This window comes from Marmota marmota, unplaced genomic scaffold (genome assembly GCF_001458135.2).
Source record: "Marmota marmota marmota unplaced genomic scaffold, marMar, whole genome shotgun sequence".
NCBI lineage: Eukaryota > Metazoa > Chordata > Mammalia > Rodentia > Sciuridae > Marmota > Marmota marmota.
The window spans coordinates 1770283-1789489 of NW_025999862.1; the positions used below are offsets into that span (position 1 = coordinate 1770283).

General features: G+C 55.5%; 1 protein-coding gene across 1 annotated transcript in view; it reads right to left on the bottom strand.

Moving 5' to 3' along the window:
* The window catches only part of Cdh23 (cadherin related 23), a 390629-nt gene that overhangs the window by 198002 nt on the left and 173420 nt on the right, over positions 1-19207 (bottom strand). Inside the window, exon 9 of the mRNA XM_048808827.1 lies at positions 18531-18609. Within this exon, the coding sequence (XP_048664784.1) occupies positions 18531-18609 (79 nt within the window). The remainder of the gene's footprint in view (positions 1-18530; positions 18610-19207) is intronic.

The following is a 19207-nucleotide window of genomic DNA, read 5'->3' on the forward strand; positions in this document are numbered from 1 at the left end:
TGAAATGGGGACACTGGTGGTACTTATTCTAAGTATAAAGCACAACCTCTGCAGAGTGTCTCACATGACATACTGGTGTGGCTACAAGTCACAGGATCCAGGTGGCTTTGTTTTCTGCCCGCACCCCAGGGCTGTCCATGCTGAGCCCAGACTGCCCGGCCCCCTGAGCAGAGCCCCGCCCCCTGAACAGAGCCCCGCCCCCTGAACAGAGCCCCGCCCCCTGAACAGAGTAGGGCAGAAGCACAGCCCTCAGACCAGGAAAGTTAGAGCTCGTCACCAAGGGGAGGGACCCGCAGAGCCACGCCCCTCAGCCCAGCCCCACTTAGCGGTCTGAGTCACAGGGGCGCTGAGGACAGCTGCCTGGTGCTGGCTTTGGGCAAGAGGAGGAGACAAGGATTCCGTGGTAGAGAGGTGGGCCTCAGCTCTGGCTTGGAGGAGGCTGGGCTGACAGAAAGGCCTGGGAGCCGGAGCAGGTGGCCTGGTGCCAACTGTGGTCCATCCCACACTCAGCCCGGGCAACCCGAGGAGGGCCACACCAGCTGGTCCTCCACGTTCTCAGGGTGACATGTGAAGGTAGAAGAGCAAGAAACGCCGGGGATTTCTTGGGCATGGGGTGGGCAGGGATGGGGTGGGTGTAGGTGAAAGGAGAGTTTGCTTTTTGCGATATGTTGGGTCCACCAACCCCTTTAACTATATCCATTTCACCGGACTTCAGATTTGATCTCCAAACGAGCCCACATGGCCTGCATCCAAATCCTGCCTTCCGCCTTTACAAGCTGAGCGGCCTCAGGCAAGTGACTTCACCTCTCTGAGTTGTGTTGTCATCCATAAAGTGGCACAATGATAGTACCTCCCTCATCCTGGTGCTATGAGGATTAAATGAGTTACCATGTGAGCTTCAAGCAGAGCTGGCTCTGGGAACCACCCAACCCATGCCAGGAAGTGTCACTGCACATGCCTCATCCCACCCCCCACTCTTCGCCAAAGCAAGTACCAATTGCAGTGCGTGGCCACGTGTGCCGGAGCATGTGTGTCTTCTTGCTAAACATGGCTGGCTTCTTTTTATCTTACAGACATGGCATTACACTGTCCCTTCTCTTATTACCTAACAGTAGGTTTTAAATATTTATTTTGCTGTAGGGTCATTAAGTTAAACCATATTGGGGCTGGGGATGTGGCTCAAGCGGTAGCGCGCTCGCCTGGCATGCGTGCGACCCGGGTTCGATCCTCAGCACCACATACAAACAAAGATGTTGTGTCCGCCAAAAACTGAAAAATAAATATTGAAATTCTCTCTCTCTCTCTCTCTCTCTCTCTCCCTCCCTCTCTAAAAAAAAAAAAATAAAATAAACCATATGAAATAGCTGACATTCAAGCATTTTTGACCTAAAAAAAGTGATTTTATGTGATTCAACCTAACAGCATGTGGCTTCTCAAGGATCGGGAATATTCCTTAGTGCCAGGGACTGTGAACCTCTCTGTAAAAGGCCACAGAAATATTTTAAACTTCACAGGCCAAGAGGCAAAAACCAAGGACATTATGATAGTACTTCTTTAACAAGAAAGAAAACAAGTGTTGGCCACAAACATTTTTGATGCATTTGAAATATAACAATAATTGAGCTCAATTTCTTATACTACAGATTTTGTAATGAAACAAATGGAACTTGGGGTACGGGGGATAACATTTTGCTCAATTGATATTATTTACTGTCCTCAGATTAACTGCAAAAATCCTCTCCTCTTTAAGCCGGGTGCAGAGGCGTATACCTGTAATCCCAGCAATTTGGGAGGCTGAGGCAGGAGGATCTCAAGTTCAAGGCTGGCCTCAGCAATTTAGCAAGATCCTGTTTCAAAATAAAAGATTAAAAAAATGCTGTGGATGTGCTCAATGATGATGCCTCCCTGGTTTCAATCCCCAGTACCAAACAAACAGAGAAACAACAAACCTCTCGCTTTTAAAACCCACTCTTAGCTGGGCACAGTGGTGAACGCCTGTAATCCCAGCAGCTCAGGAGGCTGAGGCAGGAGGATCACAAGTTCAAAGCCAGCCTCAGCAACTTAATTAGCAAGACTCTGTCTCTAAATCATATATAAAAAAAGGCTGGTGATGTGGCTCAATGGTTAAGCCCCCTGGGTTCAATACCTGGTGCCAAATTAAAAAATAAAAATCCCACTCTTAGCTCTCAGACCGCACAAAAGCTGCCAAGGGGAGGACTTGGCTCCTGTGCCGAGGTGGGACTTAAAGAGCTGGTCCTGGAAGTGGCCGTCGGCCTGTCTCAGCTTAGTCAGTTTCAGTGTCTCTACAAACGCCGACTGGTGTCTCAGTGGCTCATTCGATAAGTCCCGACTGCCTGTTTTCCCCTTGGATTTCCCAACTTCTCCCTGCTGGTTTGCAGGGTCTCCTCTATATCCCAGCGCCGAGTCCCGTGCTGCTTTTAATTGTCGTAAAACCCTTCTCTCCACTGTCATCTGCTGCGACCCCGTCCATCTATTCCTATGGAATCGGAACTCCTTTGACATGGATCCATTTTTCTTCGGGGGCATGTGCTCTTTGGGGGCTAAGAAGTCCTTTCCTACCACAAGGTCACCAAGATATACCCCCACGTTCCCTTTTATGAGCCCTTGTATTTTACTCTCACATTTTGGTCTTTAATCCATCCAGAGTCCACCTTGGCGTCTGGCGTACGGTAGGATCTTGCTTTATATTTCTGCAGACAGTGAGCTGGTTTTCCAACACCCGCCACGGAACAAGTCACCTGTCCCCACTGATTTGTGGCGCCCCCTCTGCCATACATCAAGTTCCCGTATTTATACCAGGTCGGCTTCTCCGAGCTTGATTCCGTCCCACTGGCCTCCCGTCTGTCTGGAAAACGTCCTGGAGGTATTTGGGGCCCTGCTGTCCCCTTTTGTGCTGGCCGCCTGGAGTGACCCCATCTCTGGTGGCCAGCTCCCTGTGGCTCCAGGACAATGCTTATGACGCTGAGCTGGCCCTGCTGGCCGCCTCTAGGAAACTTGGAATTGGAAAAGCTTTAGACAGAGCTGGTTGATGGCTGAGATGGCAGCCCAGAGGACATTTCAAGAGCAGCCATGGTGGAGAGGAGGTGGTGTGACCATCGAGGACAGGAGATGGTCCGTGAGGGAGCCGGGAGAGACGGGGACATGGTAGACTGGTGCACATCAGGGCGTCTGGGCCCACTCCCTGGATCCTCAGAAGGATACTGCGGGATGATAGCTCCTGTGACTTAAGGGGACTTTGCAGATGTGAATTGGTGAAGGGGCTTTAGGTGAGAGTCCACCCTGGACTATCTGCTGGGCTCTATGTCACCACGGTGTGCTTCTAAGCTGAAGCCAGAAGGAGATAGCACCACGGGAGGGCGGAAGACCACATGATCAGGGACGAGGGGATTGGAGAGACTCAGCCACACGCAGAGGAGTGCCCAAGGCCACCCAGAGCTGGAGAGGCCAGGGAGGGGCCCTGCCCTGCACCCCCAAGGGAATGGGTCTCTGACACCTTCGTCTCAGTCCTGTGACACTCGTTTCAGACTCCTGCTCTCCAGAACAGAGAAGAAACTTGTGTTGTTTTAAGCCACTGGAGGTGTTCAGTCAGTGACAGGAAACGAGGACAGATGCTGTACGACAGAAGACGTTCGGGTGTCCCTGTTCCTGGTCACGGGGGCCTGGCCCTGGGGACAGTCTGCTCTGGATGCCTGCAGGAGCCCTGACACCTCACAGAAGGCCCTCTCCGCCCGCAGGAGCTCCTGAGCGCTCTGGGTTCTCCCACCCCAGAGGCCCTGGGTGGACGGCTTCACCCCTTGGCTTGGCCTCAGGACCTTCGAATCGCCCCCCAGTTCCTCTTCTGCAGCCCCATGGTCTAGCCGCTGCCCTCCGTCCTCCCTCACTGTCCTTGCTCCTCGGGCCCCTCCTGCCGGAATGCCCTCCTGGCGCCTACCCAGCGCGTGCTCGGTCCCTGCAGGAGGACCAGGAACAGCGCTGGCGCTCCATGGCCAAAGTGGCCTCACATCCACGCTCATTTAACAGAGGGGTGGCTCTGCCCGGGTGCTTGCCCTGCTCAGTCGCCATCCCTAGCCCTTCGCCTGTATTAAGGTGACTCTCTGAAGCCCCTTGGGGCTCCCTCATCCTTCTCTTTCTCCAGATGTGGAAAGGTCAGGCCGACTCTGCCTCCACCAGGGTCCCCGGTCTCCAGGCAGCTGATGTCACCTCCCACCTCAGCCAGATTTGCCACCTGAGTCACGCAGTTAATATTTTTCTTTAATTCCACTCGATATTTTCCTTTGAACACTCACTCGAAGGGGAACAATTTAAGAATATCACAGCAGAGAACCAGCTGCCACACACACAGGACAACGCAAGATGGGAGGTGAGCACGGGGTGGCCCCCCAAGGCCCCAGCCCGCTCTCTGTTCCACGGGACACGAGGCGCGGGCCCCGGGGTTAGAGACATGAGCGCCCAGATGAACCTTTCTCTGAACAGAACTAACAGAAATAGAAACTCGGAGAGGAAGAAGACGGGCCACCGCCTCACCATGGGTCCGAGTTATTTCACGCTCCACTGCATTTTCGCCACTTGATGCCATTTCTCGGAAGCGTCAAGCCACGGCTGGGGAATCAGCACCCGGTGCAGCCACCATCCCTGGCCCAGTCCTTGCCTTCCCTGCTCTGGTCCTCCTGGGGTCTCCAGAGGACTTCCAGAGAGCATCCCCACGGCGCCTGCTGTACAAAGGAGCTCGCTTTTCGTTGTTCACGTTCACGCAACTCCCGAGGCTTCTCCAGGCCTGGTCTTCTCATTTCCAGTTTCTATGACAGCTTCGTCTCCCTGAGACCACCCAGTGACCTCACTGGGTCATTCACACCAACTCCCCTGTCCCTACAGATGCCTAAAGGGGACCCAAAGCTCCCAAGGGCCTCAACTCCTCATTTGCAAATGCTCCCCTGAGTTGCAGCTAAATGGCTCTTAGTGAAGTTTAAGAATTCCACATCATCACAGGGAAAGGTCCTCACCGACCCTTTAACAGGACCCTTGGTCTGCTGGGCGGTGCTGGGAAGCCCCTGCAGCCTCAGTTCAGGGTCAAAGGTGCATCTCAAGTCCTGGCAGCAGGAGGGGCTAGAAAACAGAGGCCGCCTGGTCCCATCCTTCTGGCCCCACCAGAGAAGCGCCTTGTGGATGGGGGCTGGGACAGAGCGCAGCCCCGCAGAATGAAAATGTTGAGCTATAAATTCGTTCTGTGCTACAATGTTTGTTCACTTCAATCACTGTCTCAAAATATCGGCTCTGAGATCTTTGTTTCCAGGATATTGGTCAAATATTTGAGCCACGAGCGGCCAGTTAATTGACTCAGGCTGAGCACTCAGCAGGGAGGCAGGGAGAGAGGGGCGCAGCCAGGCAGGGCCATAGGAAGTCAGTCCTGGGTAGAGCTGGTGATCCCTAAAGGGGTGCCCAGGCAGGTCCTGGGGCAGGAAGCACTGGATGCAGCCTGCTGCTTCAGTGCCCTGCCCTACCACCCACCAGCTCTGTGACCCTGGGCACGGGCCTCAGTGTCCTCACCTGTAAAGTTGGGGATAACAACGGCACCGCCTCGTGGCATCCCTGGGAGGGTTGAGAGGTGGAGGCAAGTGACACTTCGGACCTGCTCTTGAGCTCCCAGGAAGCATGAGCTGTTATTCCTGTGTTCCTGTCACTCCCTGGTCTGGCACTCAAAGCCAGACCACTGTGAGCCCTGGTCCCTAAGAGGGTGTTGGGGCTGGAGGAAGGTCCTTTGAACGTGTGTCCACACCCCGTCCCCAGGGCTGGTGACCCTCTCCCTTCCTCTTGTCCTCTCCTCATGTCCTTGGAGGACTGCCTTCCTGCAGGACAGTGTTTTCCCCACCCCTAGACGTACCTCCTGTATATGCCAGCTTCAGGCTGCTGGACAGTCTGCTGGTACAGGTGGCTTTGCTTCTCCCTGGGTCCACGCTGGACACGTCGGGTGACCAGGTAGGCGGACCCTCAGGAAGCTGCTGTTTTGGCTGAAGGAAAAGTTTCTTTTTCCCTTTTCCTTTCTTCCCTCCCTCCCCACCCCCCCATCCTTCCTTCCTTCCTAAATGCTTTGAAGCCTGGGCTGGGGTGGAAAGATGGGGGAGGGGCATGGGGTCCTGGTGGCCCTGTCTGGTCCCAGAGAGGAGAGGGCTGTGGGCTGGAGCTGTGGGCACTGTTTACCCTGAGGATCCCCCAAGATGGGGCTGGGGTGCCCACAGAACATGGAGGGACAGATCCCACTTGATTTGGGGAACGAGCAACCCCTATTTCTGCCCATAATCCGTTTTGCCCCCAGGGTCATGGGGCGTTCAGGATACTGGGCCATTCAGTGGCTAAGAGGGTGGTGACATCAGGGGTGGTGAGCATCTGAGCGCAGGGGGACACCTCCAGGGGTCGGGACAGCAGACCCTGCAGGCCAGTCAGAAAGCTCATGGGAACTGCCCCCTCCCTACCCCGTAGTGCCTCTGGAACCTTGGCAGGCTTTGCAGAGAGTGTAAGCCCCAGGGTACACAGGCAGGGAGCAGGGGAAGGAGCAGGTGAACTCTGGGATTGAGACACCCAGTTCATTACCACACTCTGAGGACCAGGTGTTTTTCTCATATGTTCATCAACCTGACCATAAACTGCCCCCGCTAATAACACATAACATCTCCTGAGTGCCTACTGTGTGTCTGAGAGCTTCCCCTGTATTAGCCCTCACATGACCCCTATTCATGTTCCCATTTGACTGATAAGGAGACTGAGGCACAGACAGCAACCTGCTCAAGATCACATGCTATTGGAGCCCAGGCTGATGGAGGGAAGGTCTGGGACTGAGCCTTCTCACCCCCTTGCTCTCCCCAGGGTGCCCTGCCCATAGCAGGCACATAAATTCTGGTGACGCAGATGTGCTCACAGGGAGGTAGGTGCAGATGCCAACGTTTTGCTCCCCGGGGAAGTCATGAATCAGAGCTGCGTGGGGGTGCGGGTGGGAGGTGGCTGACGGGCTGAGCAATTCGAGCTCCATCTGGTGGCTTACCCTCTCAGCAGGGCATCCGGCGGGTCCTCCTCTCACGTCCGCCCCGTCTCTCCTCCCACTGCCGCTATGCCAAGCCCCGCAAAGCCCTGGGAACAGCTATGTGGGATTGTGGGTGACTTCAGGCTTAATATCTTTGTAACCATATTGCAAAAGGGCACGCCTAAGACGGAGCCTTACACTTAATCTTTCTCTTTTATTGCTTTTTTCTCTTGTATGATTTAACCTTGCACTAGGTATCAAGCTAGATAAATAAAAACTTTTATTTCAGATTAGCCCCGGCTGGGGGCTGCTTGAAAGCTGAGCAGTCATCTAAGGTGCCCAGCAGGAAGGGAGCGGGGATCTGAGTGGCTTAGAGGGGCTCATCTCAAGTTCAAAGCCCCCCCAAGACAGGGGAGACCTTTTCTGAGCCGGGAGTGGCAGATCCCCTCTTTCCATGCTCCAGGCTGGGGGTGTGAGGGCAGCCAGCGGGATCCAGCCGTCCTGTCCCCCTTCCCGATGGCCTCCTCGCCCTGTTACCTCCTCCTCGCCCCGGTGCTGTCTCCTGATGCTCAGCGCAGCCGGGAAACTGGCCCTGGCTGATCTAATTATTATCCGTCTTCTCTACTGGATGGAGGCGCCACAGGGCATGTCACAGACCAGCGCTGGTAAGAGTCCCGGGCTTCTCCACGGGCAGAACAGTAAAGTGATGGCAGAAAGAATATGGGTTGTAGAAACAAGAAGATCTGGGTTTGAATTCCCGGCCACCACTCACAGGCCACGTGACCCTAAACTGGTTTCAGGAGCTCTGTGGTTTTGGTTCCTTATCTGAGCAGGGTTCTGCCAGGCACAGTAGGCTTTGCTGAGGGCAGGGGATGTGGATGTAGCCCCAGGCAAGCTCACATGCACCAAGGGAGACAAGATGTCCACGGCAGCACCGTTTGTAACAGTGAAAATCACCCCACGCACCCACCAATGGGAAGCGGGGGTCAATGCACTGTGGTGTTTCCACACAATGGAGTAACATGCAGTAGAGAAAAGGGACAAACACCAGCTATACAGGGTGTCAGGAATAGATCTTGGATACTGAGCAGAAAACGTGTCCCAGGAGACAATGTATTAAATGGTACTTTAAATGGTGAAGTTCAAAGACAACTAAGTCCAAGCAATATGTGGTCCCCATACATGAGACAAGATATTTCCCAAAAGCAAGGGAATGAGAAGATATAAGATTCAAACTTGAGGTTGGGGAGATGGGAGTCAGGGGATGAGATGGCAGAGGAGGGAGAGTTGGGCAGCTGGGAGATAAGGGAGGAGGTCTAGCCCTCGGGAAGTCGGAGGGCTCCACAATATTATGAAAATTCAGAAGGAGGCCAGGTATGGTGGTGCACACCTGTAATCCCAGTGACTCAGGAGGCTGAGACAGGAGGACCCCAAGTTAGAGGCCAGCTCAGCAACCTAGTGAGGTCCTAAGCAACCTAGCAACACCCTGTCTCAAAATAAAAACAATAAAATAAAAAGGGCTGGGGATGTGGCTGGGTGGCAGAGTGGCCCTGTATGCAGTCCCTAGTATGCGGAAAAACAAAAACAACACCCCAAATGCAAAATAAAATTAATAATAAAACTAAGCAGCGGCATCCACGGACCAATGTTGATGGTGAGCTGAGAAGTATGTTTGAATCCATTCTGGGGCCCCGAGGTGCACCAGGTGAAGAGGGAAACAACACGAACTAAATGGTGGCAAACTTCACAAACCTCTAAAGACTTCAAGTCCTTGGAAGTCAATACAAAGTCGTTAAATTAGAGACCAGGCCAAGGCAAAAAAAAAAAAAGCCAGTGAATCAGAGGGACAAGTGCCCCCTGACCCGGGGAGGTCAGACCAGACTCTCCTGCATCCAGAGCGGCCTCCATGAACCTGAAACCCCACCAGAGGCCACCCCAGCCACCCCAGGCCACCCAGGTCTGCAGAGCCCAGGGGAGCTGATGGGGGGGGGGGCTCTGAGCTGAGCTGGCCAATGAGAGGGCGCGGAGCTCCATTCCCCGCCCACCTGGGCCAGTGAACCCTGGTCCAGCAGCAGGGAGGGCTGCGGGTGCTTCCTCAGGATAGCGGGCACCCGGGAGACCATCGTGCCCGGCCAAGGGACGCTCTGGCCAGGAGGGAGTGTGGAGAGGAGACTTGGAAAGGGAGTGTCCTTGTCCTGCTGCCAGGAAACCTCTTAAAAGCTCACGGCTGCTGTGATCCCCAGGAAGGAAGCACGGGGCAGGCGTGGTCACCCGGGCCCCTTAAAGGGGAGACGTGGGGTGCGCGGAGGAAGCAGCCCTGGCCCAGGAGGGAGAGGACGCAGGGTGGGGCGGGCTGCCTGGGTTCCCCGTGGTGTGGTGTCCCGGGAGAGAACTGAGGACAATGGCGGGTGCATTTGGTGGTTAAATCAAATCCCCCCAGAGGATCCGTTCCTAGATGTTTTGAAGAAAGAGAGCCTGGAGGTTGCAGGGCCAGCCCTGGACAGCAACAGCGCTGGCTGCAGCTCCCGGGGGCTGCCCCAGGGTGGGGTTTAGAGGTGCACAGGCCCATCCGGGTGCTGGAATCCACCAGTGATGTCTGCCTGGGGCGGGAAGGGGCCTTCTGGCACATGTGTTGATGTGGCTCTAGGGTGACAGTCAAGGGCATAAAGTAACAGGTCCACTTAACTTTACGAATGTGTCCCTTTGTTGTAGGCTCCCATCAGACCCCAGGAACTAGATGAACTTGCGATCCTTCTGCCTCAGCCTGCCTAGCTGCTGGGATTACAGCTCCTGTGTTCTTCTCCTGCGTCTTCCATTTTCGCACTGTCAGGAGCCTGCATATCCAGCCGCCCCCCTACACTCCACAAGACCCCGGGCTGCCCCTGAGTCAGGTTTGGTGGGTGGCGTGTCGGGACTTTCCTCATCCGTGCCCCTGCTCTTCCCCTGAGCCACACTCACCCCACCCCTGCCAGGACTCCCCTCTGTGGCCTTTCCGCCCTCTCCAGGGCCACCACCCGTCTCCATCAGCCCTCAACTCCTCCCTGGCCAATCCCCCAGTGCCCGCCAGTGTCCCTCAGTTCTGGGGGCTCCAGGCCCCCCATCAGGCTTCTCCAGGCCAGGGGCTGCCGGGTGCCGTTCAGATTTCTGCAGCAATTCTGTTTCTCTGGAGCCTTCACTTCTCAGAGGGAGAAAAATGCCAAGGAGCTTAATCAGCAGGGCTTTTGATGTGCCCGGCACAATGGTCTCCTGTGATAGCCGCCCCACCAGGCCACGGCCCCGGGACAGATTCAGTTATTGGCACGTGTGGCGGGGACTTAGGTTGGTCTGACTGTAACCGATTATCTGCGCCCACCCCCTCCCGCCCCCCACAGTCTTCCCTTCAAAGTGCTCAATGTGTTTTCAAAGAGCCTTCTCCATTGATAGCATTGAAATAAAATCCAGAGACGAGAAGGGAAGGCTTTGTCCTGCATGAGCACTCCTGGCATGTCCCCCAGGGTGACCTCATAGTCAGGCCACTGCCTTCCATGCTGGAGGTGAGGGGCTATGGCCCTGATCTCTCACCGGTTCTTTATCCAAATGGAATTTTCATGTGAAATTTCAAGACCTCAGGTATAACATACACCTGTGATTTATATATATAAAAGTAGATGTTTTTTTGGGGGGGTACTGAGGATTGAACCCAGGGGTGCTTAACCCCTGAGTCACATCCCCAGTCCTTATATTTTATTTAGAGACAGGGTCTTGTGGAATTGTTTTAGGGCCTCGCTGCGTTGCTGAGGCTGGCTTTGAACTTGCGATCCTCCTGCCTCAGCCTCCTGAGCTGCTGGGATTACAGGTGTGTGCCACCATGCAGGGCTTAAAAAGTAGGACTTTTTTCCCTCCCACGTACAAAATGCCACCCCTTAGGTGTGACATTGCCTGTTGCAAACAGAGGCTCTTCTAGACCACAGCTTCTCAGAGTGTGGTCCCCAATTTAAAGATACCACTGACCCCAGCCAGCAGCGTCAGCGTCACTGGGCTCCACTCCCAATCTCACTCAGTAGGGGCAGAAATGCAGTTTGCGTTTGTAACAAGCTCCCAGGCGATGCTGATGCGGGCGATCTGGGGGCCACATTTGGAGAACCACTGTCATCACGGACACTGGGTGTGTCCTGGAGCCTGAGAGACATGAGTTCAGATCCCTGCCCTGCCACTTAGCAGCTGTGACCTTGGCCAGCCGAGCCCCATCTCTGAGCCTTACTCCTCTTGTCTGCAGATGGAGAGACATTCCCTCCCTCACAGGCTGCGCAGGACAACGTGGGTCCAGTCTGGGCCTGGCACATGACAAGCACCCAGTGAATGGGGGTCCCTTCCTCCTGCTCTGGCGACCAGAAGATGGCAGATGGGGAAAGGGCTGCAAGAAGAGATTAGGCCTCTTCATCCCAGAGAGTGGACAGAGGTGGGCTGGGTGGGCTGGGAGGCTGCCCTGCAGAAGGCCGCAGAAAGCTCCAGAGTGGGCCTACTCACCCCGTCTGGCCCTTGGGGCACCTGAGAGGAGAGAGTCTAATGACAGAACTCGTCAGGCAGGGGAGTGTAAGGCTGGACATGCTTCCCCCGGGGAAAGGGATCGGATAGCATCAGGGCCGCCTGGAGGGCTTGTGCAGTCAGAGGTCGCCGGGCCACTCTGCAGAGTGCCTGAGGCATAGGTCAGGGGTGGCCCGAGAGTCTGCTCCTAACAGACTCTCAGGTGACGCTGCTCGGCTGGCCCCAGGCCCATGCAGTCCTAGATGGACTCCCCACTATGGTGATCCAGAGTCTGAAGGGTCTGGGCCCCTGCTGGGAGAGTCCTGGGGACTGAGAGAAGCCTTTCACTGGGCTGCTGCCCTCCTGGGAGGCCGGGTTTCTGACCACAGGAGGAAGCTTGTCTCCACCACCCCTGATGGACGGCAGGAGGAGGGAAAATGGCTGACATCTCCTGAGGGCCTACTAGACGTCACCTTACGGTTGACACTGGTATCACTGACTTTTTCTCCAGCTTTTCGGGGGTGTGATTGGCAAATAAATTACATATATTCAAGGCGTACAACGTGGTGTTTTGATATCAACATAAATTGTCAAGTGAGTCCCACAATTAAGTTAACCAATACATCCATCACCTCACCCGGTTACCACTCTGTGCGTGTGGTGAGGACACTGAGATCCACTCTCTGAGCAAGTTCTAGTGCACGCTATGCTCTTCTTGGTCCAGTCACCTTGCTGTTCAGTGGGTCTCCAGAACATACTCATCTTGTAACTGCACGATTGGCCCCCTGACCAGCGTCTCCCCTTCCCCATCCTCTGTTATCTGGGCCCCCCCCATCCCCAGTCTCATGGAAATGAGATCATGCAGGATTAGTCTCTCTGTGTGTGGCTTATTTCCCTTAGCTCAATGTCCTACGAATTCATCCAGATTGTCACAAATGACAGATTTTCTTTTTTTTAGTGGCACTGGAATCAAACCCAGGGCCTTGCACATGTTAGGCAATCAGTCTACCCTTGAACTACCTCCTCAGCCTATTTACTTATCTATCTGTTTATTTATTTATTTTGAGACAGGATCTTGTCAAATGGCTGAGGCTGGCCTCCAAGTTGTGATCCTCCTGCCTTCGACACCCCCATGGCTGGGATTACAGGTGTGGGCATTTGTTCTTTTGAAAGGCCGAAGAACATTCCATGGTGTGTGTGTGTGTGTGTGTGTTGTCACGTATGGCTTGACAATAGGGACGTGTTCTGAGAAGCATCTTGTTAGGGGATCGGGTGAATGTCATGGAGTGTACCTACACAAACTAAGACGGCCCCAATGTCACTAGGTGATACAATCTGAAGAAACCATTGGTGGCACATTCTGTAGCCCACATTTGGTGGTCTCCATGTCTTGGCCACTGTGCACAGGGCTGCGACCAACATGGGACATTTACTGTTGTTTTCCTGACTCTGTGGGAAAGCTACCACTGCCTCCAATTTGCAGATGGGGAAAGGGAGAGTCGTCCCCTCAGGCCACCCGGCTGGAAGAAGCTGCCAGTCTGGAGCAAGCCGTGCTTGGGAGCTGAGTGTGCAGCCCTCTCTCTGCCCAGGGGCTCTTAACATGCATCTCGGGCCAAAGGGGAGAGGCTGGGGTGCGGTCAGTGGTGCAGGCTTAGCACCGTGAGCCCTGGGGCCACCCAGGGCGGTCACGGCCTCCTCGCTGGCCTACACCACCTGTGTGTCGGTCACCTCTGTGGCTGGGTGTCCCAGCCCTCCCTGGGCCCCTTTCTGAGCCCCTGCTGCTCTCAGGACCAGGGCCTAGAATTCTCCCGAGCAGTCACTCCCTATGCTGCGAGTCCCAGCCCTGCTCCCTTGGTGGCCTCATGTCCCTCTTCTCTCCCTGGAATCCTGTGGACAATGCCCTGGGCGCCTGCCCGGCCATCCCTGCTCTAGTCAGGGCCTGGCTTTGATGACCTCTCCTCCGTGAGCCTCGTTCTGCTGAGGCCTGACAGGTGCCAACCCTCGGGTTCCTGTGCACTTCCTATTTATGGGCACTTTCGAACATAAACCAGGGAAAGTGGAGGGAACCGTCTAATGGATCCCCGGGGAGCCATCGGTCCCCATCAACATGACATCCTGAGCTGCTTCCTCCCAGCATGGTCCCAGGGCACTGGAAGCAGAGCTTACAGGTCTGTCGCTCCAGCCAAGCTGCAGGTTCCTGTGCCGAGACAGTGCTTCGGTCCCCACCATCTCAGGACACTGGCACAGTCCCTGGCCCAGAGAAGCCCCTCTTCCACCTCTGCACCCTGGAGCAGCACTTAAGTAAACCCAGGGCTCTCGATGGCCTCCCTGGCCTGTCACCCTCTCAGCCCTCCCACCCAGCAGGCAGCTGACGTCCTCTCCATTTGACAGACTAGAAAAAAAGCTAATGATGGGAGGTCACAGCTGGTCCCCAGGGGAAACCAAGCCTACAGAGCCTCACCCTACAACAGGTGGCCACAAACAGAAGAGCAGCACAGGTGCCATCTAAGACTCTCTAGTTGCCATAAAAAATTTAAAAAGAAATAGGAAAAATTAATTATAATAATGTATGGCATGTAACCCGGTATGTCCAAAATATTATTCAACACGTCATCAATATAAAAGATGACCATTATTATTAGTGGTGATGGGGATGGAACCCAGGGCCTTGCACATGCTCAGCACATGCTTGATGGCTGAACTACACCTCAGCCCCCACATGAAACATTATTTTCATTGATTCATTGGTTGGTTGTGGTGCTGGGGATTGAACCAAGGGTGTTCTACCACTAAGCTATATCCCAGCCCCCTGTATTTTTTATTTTGAGACAAAGTCTCACTAAGTGGCTGAGACTGGCCTCAAATTGTGATCCTCCTGTCTCAGTCTCCCGAGTGGCTGGGATTACAAGCACATGTCACCTTTTGCCTGGGTTATATAAAACATTATTAGTGAGATATTTTATAATCTTTTCTACATATTAAGTCTTCAAAATTTCGAGTGTTATACTTCTGGTACATCTTGATTCAGAGAAGCCACATTTCAGGTACCCACTAGCCACAGGTGCAGCGGAAGTGGCCAGCAGGGCTGGAGGTCACCACGTTTCTCGGTACTCAGATTGAGGGGAGGAAGAAATAAATGCATGAGTCCCAAGGACCTGGGCTCCTGATCTTTCCCTGACAATTGCTAATCCTGAATGTTTGAAGGCTCTTCGGAGTCTCTCCGGCACCACCGCCCCCGTGTGGGAATTCCTGACCCCATTCCCCAGATGAGGACCACGGGGCTGGGAGAAGCCAAGGTCTTGCTCAGACACCTTGCTGGCAGGTGGCAGAGAGAGGCTCAGACTTACCACTTGGACTCCAAATCCAGTGTTTCCCCCGGATAGATCAGCTACCTCCTCAAGCAGGGCTGTCCCTGACAGGAGGCGCGAGGCCAGAGAGGGCACCTGCTCAGATTGAAGTCTGGGTCGGCAGTGGGAGACCAGAGCCAGTCAGACCCCGATTGGGGCAGCCCTAGGTGCAATGATGCCCCTGGTGACAGCAGGGTAGGTCCAGGCTGAGAGAGCGGACGGGGCCAGTGCCAAGTCCTCTAAGGGAAAGAACCTTGTCATTCCTCCGTCCCAAGGGGCTGGGAACAAATTGATGGCAATGGAGCCATAAGTTACTGCTGAAGGCCTCTTTGTTCTTGGCAAAACAGAGGGATCATTAGTATTGGAGAAAACGCTGTGTGCAGATATAAATCCCCACAGCAGTGGGCAGAGGCGCGGCCCAGAGGGGACAGGACCCAGGGAGCAGGGCAGGCTCACAGCCTGCCACGCATGGATCACCTGTGGGTTCAGACCTGTGTCCCCCGGCGTGGGGTGGGCAGGCCTTTCCCACATGCAGACAGACGCCACCACCGACTCAGGCTCCTGACAGGCCCTGAGACTTATGTCACCACGCCAGTGGCCCTCAGGACTCTCACCTGCCCTGCCCAGGCCCTGAGACCCGGGGCTGGAGTAGGCCCTGCTGGGCATGCTCTGGGGTGGCAGGGGGACAGAATCAACCCTCTGCCTGCTTCAAGATAAATGGGTCCTGACCAGTCCACCAAGGACAGGGCTGCGACTGTCCCCAGACAGGCAAGACAATGTTCTTTGCAGCAGTGTCTCCACTATCCAAGGGAAGCAGACTCAAGGCCAAATCCCAGATGCTGTCCACCTGCTCCCTGAGGACTCTGTCCTCCCACCCATCTGCCTCTCTGCTCACATGAGGCTGGCTCTCAGGGAGGCCACGGCAGCCCAGCCAGGCAGGTGTGGTAGGCAGGAGCAGCTGAGCCAGGCAGGATGCTTAGGGAAGAAAAGAAACTGCCCTTGCTGGGTACAGTGGCGCACGCCTGTAATCCCAGAGGCTTGGGAGGCTAAGGCAGGAGGATCTCGAGTTCAAAGCCAGCCTTAGCAACTTAATGAGGCCCTAAGCAACTCGGCGAGACCCCGTCTCTAAATAAAATATGAAAAAAGGGCTGGGGATGTGGCTCGGTGGTTAAGTGCCCCTGGGTTCAAGCCGCTTGCTGTCAGAGGAGCAGTGGCAAACACCCAGGAGACGGAGGATGAGCAAGAGCCACCCATAAGCAAGGTCCAAGGGCCAACATACCCAGGACAGCAAGTCATGGCCACAGGGGCTGCCCCTTCCACGCCCATGCCCACACCAGACCCTACCAATGGAACTTTGCGCTCATTCATCACACTGACCCCTTTTGGCTTCCAGAGCCTCTTCGGGCAGCCGTTACCACTCAGTCAAAGTTGGCATGTGAGGGGGAACCCATTTGTCATCCTCCCCAAAGCCCTCAAGGCACATCTGTGCCGGCAATGGGAGTCCTAAACGCTATGCCAGGTGCCCTCCAGGGGTTTCTGCCTCCTGCCCAGCCTCCACCCACATCTCTCTGGTTCCGGTCTCCCTTCTCATCCTCTTGTTTGCTGTTGGGAACCTGGCCTAGGGGACGATGCCCCTGGGGACCCCACGGGATGCTGCTGCAGGCAGTTGTCACCTGCCCCGACTCTGAGCTCCAGAGCCCAGCCAGACACCCGAGCCTCAGCCCTCCAGCTCCTGCTCCAAGGCAGGGGCTGAACAGGGGGTGGATGGGAGCATCTTTGGGGACTGGAGAGGGCTGAAGTGGAGGCTGGTGGCCTGGCACCCAGCATGAACCTGGAACCGACCAGCGCCGTGGGGTAGAGGCCCTCAGCGTCACTGTGTGGTTTCCTGTTCTGGGAAGGTCTGGCTCCCGACTCCCACCCCATCCAGCCGGGGTGTGTGTGGAGCCAGCCTAGAGGCAGTGAGGACAGGACACTCTCCTCCAGCAGCCCAGAGCCCACCCACGCTGCTGCCCATCCCCCCTTCCAACGGCACAGCCTGTGGGGCTCGCTGGTGTCCCCAGGTCTCCAGCAGCAGCCCCCGAGCACCGGGAAACACTTGCTTTGCCCCCCAAGGTGCGGAATTCATGAAGGTGGGCAGCATGGACAGGTGTTGCCAGTCAGGCCAGGAACCCTGACCTCCTGCAGAATGGATTCCTTCCTAGGAGGGCTCTCCCACATCTTGGCCTTAGGATCATGCACACTGAGCTGCTAGGTGAGCAAAGTCCCCTCCTGGGCCCACTCCAGCCCTACAGGACAAGAATCTCCCCGGAGACCAAGAACTCTGCACTTTGGTGGGAGCCCAGGTGCAAACCCACTATCCCAGAGTGACGTTCATTCACTTCACAAGTACACACGAGGGTTTACCCTGGGCCAGGTTGTGTCCTGGGCACCAGACTAACAAAACAGAGGGGACATCAGGAGGGGGCAGAGTCCCAATCCCACCCTCCAAACCCATGAGCCGATGTTCACTACCTGGGCTGGGCTGCACTTGATCAGGGTCCGGGGGAGTGGGCTTTAGAGACATAACAATAGTCACGCCAGCAGTTTCAGGAGGCCCACGAGCCCCGGGTTTCCTGCAATCACAAGATGTGAGATGGCTCCCTCCCCCAGTTAGCCTCCAAGTTCCCCAGGAATCATTAGCGGCTGGCGGGAACCACACAGGCAACACTTATCATTACCGCACACCCATTCTTACAGTCTTTATATTTGCTAAGCCATCTGACCCTTAAACCACCTCCAGGTAGGTACGCTCACTGTTCCTATTTCATAGATGGCAAACCGAGGCACAGAGACACCCAGGACCATCTGGCTCAGGCGGCTCCACCCTCTACCTTCTTAACCAGCACGCTCTGCTGTATCTTGAGCTTCAGGGAGAACACTCCAACTATGCCACTCCCTGTTCTCAGGGTGGGGGGCATGGTGGGCACAATGGAGTGGACGCTGACCCGCCCAGATGCACCAGGTTGACACTTGGTGACAGTGGGCTCTGCCGGGAGGCCTCCTGTGGGGTGCATACAGGGTGGGAGGACAGCCAGTCCCCGTGGGTGAGCAGCCTCTCCGGGGTCTCTCACCAGCAGCTGGGCTCCCAAACCCAGCCAGTCCCAGGACAGCCACTCAGAGGCACCATCTTGCCAGCTTTTGGTCAGGGTGTGAGCCAGGGATCCTTCATCCCAAAGCCCCTCTGCAGTCAGCCGCTGTCCGCTCAATCAATGGAGCTGAGCAGAGACACGAGTCCCCAGCGCTGGCCGTGCAAGAGCGCGTGCCATCAGCGGAGGTCCCGGCAATATTTGTTCCAACATGATGTACAAATTGTCCCCTTTTCAGCAAGTAAGGACAGACACACCCCAGCATTGGTGGAGGTCGGCGCAGCCACCCGCCACTAGGCTCCGAGCCCCAGAGGCGCCAGGCTTCAGGCCGTGGACAGAAGCACACTGTCCCCTGCACTGCCCTGCAGTCCCCCCACACCTTGGCCTCTGCAGGCTTCCCAAGAGCCTCTTCTCCTTCTCCGCCCCCTCTTCATTCATTCATGGCCTTTCCAGGCCCCTTTGGTGAGGACTGTCCCTGGAGGCAGGTCTCCCTCCTCAGGACAGGGACAGCTCTCTCCTTACCTGAAACAATGGTGTAGCCAATCCCCCTGGGACGTCCTTTATCCTGGTCAATGGCAGTGATCACGCGCACGGTGGTGCCCTGCGTGGGAGACCGAGAGAGCCTTGAGTTAGCCACCTGGCCCCGGGCTCTGCTTCTTATAGCTCTTCTGTCACCTGCAGTTTCCCTCCTCAGGCTGACAAGGCCAGCCCAGGAAGCAGGCAGCAAGTGCCCCGCTCTGTCCCTGGGACACACACCAAGGGCTCAGGTACACACCCCACACCCCAGGTCCCTTGGGAAAGCCCAACCTTGCCGACGCCATCACGGTCCCTGCCTTTCCCCATATCCCTCACTCGCATGCGAGAAGCAGATGGAGGAACAGCCAGTAGAGTTATGAGGTCTGGATTCTAAATCAGCCATCCATCAAATTGCTCTGTGACCTTGGGAAGCATGCCGTACCTCTCTGGCCTCAGTTTGCCCCACCTGAATCTGAACAAGACGGGACCATGTTTTCACTAGAGCTCGAGTAAAGGAAAACATTATGGATCAAATACTCTATGTGAGAGAGCACGTCCAGAAAGCATGCATCTCCAGGGATGACCGAGCCACCCGGGAGGCACGATGGCCCTGTGAACCATGCCCACACAGCGCTGCGCCCACGGCTCCTGCCTCCAGTGACTCGGCTCTCCCTCCTCCCAGC